This window comes from Sprattus sprattus, assembly GCF_963457725.1.
Source record: "Sprattus sprattus genome assembly, chromosome: 3".
In the NCBI taxonomy this organism is placed as follows: Eukaryota; Metazoa; Chordata; class Actinopteri; order Clupeiformes; family Clupeidae; genus Sprattus; species Sprattus sprattus.
In genome coordinates, this window is record NC_137922.1 from 61,113,373 (window position 1) to 61,115,872 (window position 2,500).

Below are 2,500 nucleotides of genomic sequence, written 5' to 3' on the forward strand. Positions count from 1 at the left end.
TCAAGAAGGACGGCAAGCGCCACTGGCTCATCATCCAGGAGGCCACGCTCGACGACATCGGCTTGTACTGGTGCCTCACCAACGGGGGACGGACCAAGGGAGAGCTGGAGGTGGAAGGTATGTGTGTGTGTGTGTGTGTGTCTGTGTGTGTGTGTGTGTGTGTGTGTGTGTGTGTGTGTGTGTGTGTGTGTGTGTGTGTGTGTGTGTGTGTGTGTGTGTGTGTGTGTGTGTGTGTGTGTGTGTGTGTGTGTGTGTGTGTGTGTGTGTGTGTTTCACCAACGGGGGATGCACAAAGGGAGAGCTGGAGGTGGAAGGTACTATAATTTCGTCCTTCTGTAAATAGTAAAAAATAATATAATAATAAAACTTTATTTATATAGCACCTTTCTTGCAAAAGATCCAGCTCAAAGTGCTTTACATCAAATAAAAAATACGTGCACAAAGAATTTACATGCACATAAAAATAGACATCAAATAAACATAAAAACTCAGATATACGTTGTGCAAATGAATTTAAATAAAAAAAAGAATGAAATAAAAAAAAGAATGATAATAATTAAAACATTTAAAATGTAATACATAAAATGCATGTAAATATTTAACTCTCTGCAAACATTATCACCACAGAGAAGGACTTGGAGGTGCTGCAGAGCATCGCGGACCTGACAGTGAAGATATGAAATGTGTGTGTGTGTGTGTGTGTGTGTGTGTGTGTGTGTGTGTGTGTGTGTGTGTGTGTGTGTGTGTGCCACCACAGAGAAGGACCTGGAGGTGCTGCAGAGCATCGCGGACCTGACGGTGAAGTCGGCGGAGCAGGCCATGTTCAAGTGTGAGGTGTCCGACGACAAGGTCACGGGCAAGTGGTTCAAGGACGGAGTGGAGGTCCTGCCCAGCGACCGCATCAAGCTGTCCCATATTGGCAGGTAACGTACACACACACACACACACACACACACACACACACACACACACACACACACACACACACACACACACACACACACACACACACGCTCCACTCCTAGATACAGAAACAGACACAAATCCATGGTATTTTGTGATGGTTTTGTGTGTGTGTGTGTGTGTGTGTGTGTGTCTGTGTGTGTGTGTGTGTGTGTGTTTGCTAAGATAAGAGACCTAGGCTATACATGTAAGCTGGTAGTATTGATATTTGAAAGTCTGGGGCAAGCTTTCGGTCAGTGGGCTACGACTGGCAGGACTTAGTAAGAGGCAATCCAAACAACTAGTAAAGTTCTGCTCTGTATCAGCTGCTAAAGGTGTGTGTGTGTGTGTGTGTGTGTGTGTGTGTGTGTGTGTGTGTGTGTGTGTGTGTGTGTGTGTGTGTGTGTGTGTGTGTGTGTGTGTGTGTGTGTGTGTGTGTGTGTCTGTATCAGCTGTTATAGGTAGTCTTGCTGTTTGGCGTAGGAGATGTTTCTTGTACCCATGAGTCACTAAGCTGTATTCAACCTCTGAGAAATGTTTGAATCCTTTCTGTAAGAATATGATTGGTGGATTCAAATAAATCATTTAAATGTGTGTGTGTGTGTGTGTGTGTGTGTGTTCTAGGTTCCACCGCCTCACCATCGATGATGTGAAGCCGGATGATGCTGGAGATTACACCTTCGTTCCCGACGGATACGCCCTCTCACTCTCAGCCAAGCTCAACTTCCTGGGTGAGAGAGAGAGAGAGAGAGAGAGAGAGAGGAGAGATGGAGAGATGGAGAGAGAGAGAGAGAGAGAGAAAGAGAGAGAGAGAGAGACAGAAAACTGCTCACATAAGCATCAGGATTTAGAGTACGTTATTGATCCCTGATCAGGATTTAGAGTACGTTATTGATCCCTTCTTTGAGTCCTGGCCTTAACATAAAAACACACAAAGATTAAAAGCAACATGTAAAATGAAAGAAAGTCAAGTGCAAATCACTAAATATAATGACTTAAAACAGTGGGCCTCATTCTCGAATTCAGTTGAGAAGAATTTAAGAAGGAATATCTTCTGAACTCCTCTTCTGGTGGATTTAGGACAATATTTGCCATTCTTGAACTGGGATTTCTTCTGAACTTCAGAGGATTTTCAAAGCGCGAAATAGCAATCGTGAATTGGCTGGTGTTTTCTCAAATGCAATTTCTTAAATAACCTCTCATTCTGGTGTCGGTTCACTCTTTTTAATTTCGTTCAATAAGGTGCCAGATTTCTAGAGACTTCCAGGCGAAAAACACACTATTAATACACACCTGTATCCAGTGTTGCGTGGGCTTTCTTCTACTGTCTATGCCTGGCAAGAGTGAGAGCGCCGAATTGCGTTTAGGCCGAGAACGGTATTGCAGACAGATAGAGAATTAGAAAAATGACTGAGTTGCTTTCGCATGGACTCCGACTGCACATGTTAATGCTGTTCCTTATAAGGAGCTGGCGGGGCGTGTATGTATGCAAATCAAGGTTCACGAGAACACGGATCAAGTTAAGAAAGCTCTTCCGGGGGAGCACAGCTCAGACGAC

General features: G+C 44.1%; 1 protein-coding gene across 1 annotated transcript in view; it reads left to right on the top strand.

Annotated features, from left to right (window-relative positions):
* LOC308362935 (myosin-binding protein C, fast-type-like) overlaps positions 1 to 2,500 on the top strand; it is a gene marked incomplete at its 5' end in the record, with an annotated part of 78,404 nt that overhangs the window by 50,790 nt on the left and 25,114 nt on the right. Inside the window, 3 exons of the mRNA XM_080835661.1 lie at positions 1 to 117; positions 758 to 923; positions 1,567 to 1,673. The exon at positions 1 to 117 is cut by the window's left edge and continues 50 nt beyond it. Coding sequence (XP_080691787.1) covers positions 1 to 117; positions 758 to 923; positions 1,567 to 1,673 — 390 coding nt within the window. The remainder of the gene's footprint in view (positions 118 to 757; positions 924 to 1,566; positions 1,674 to 2,500) is intronic.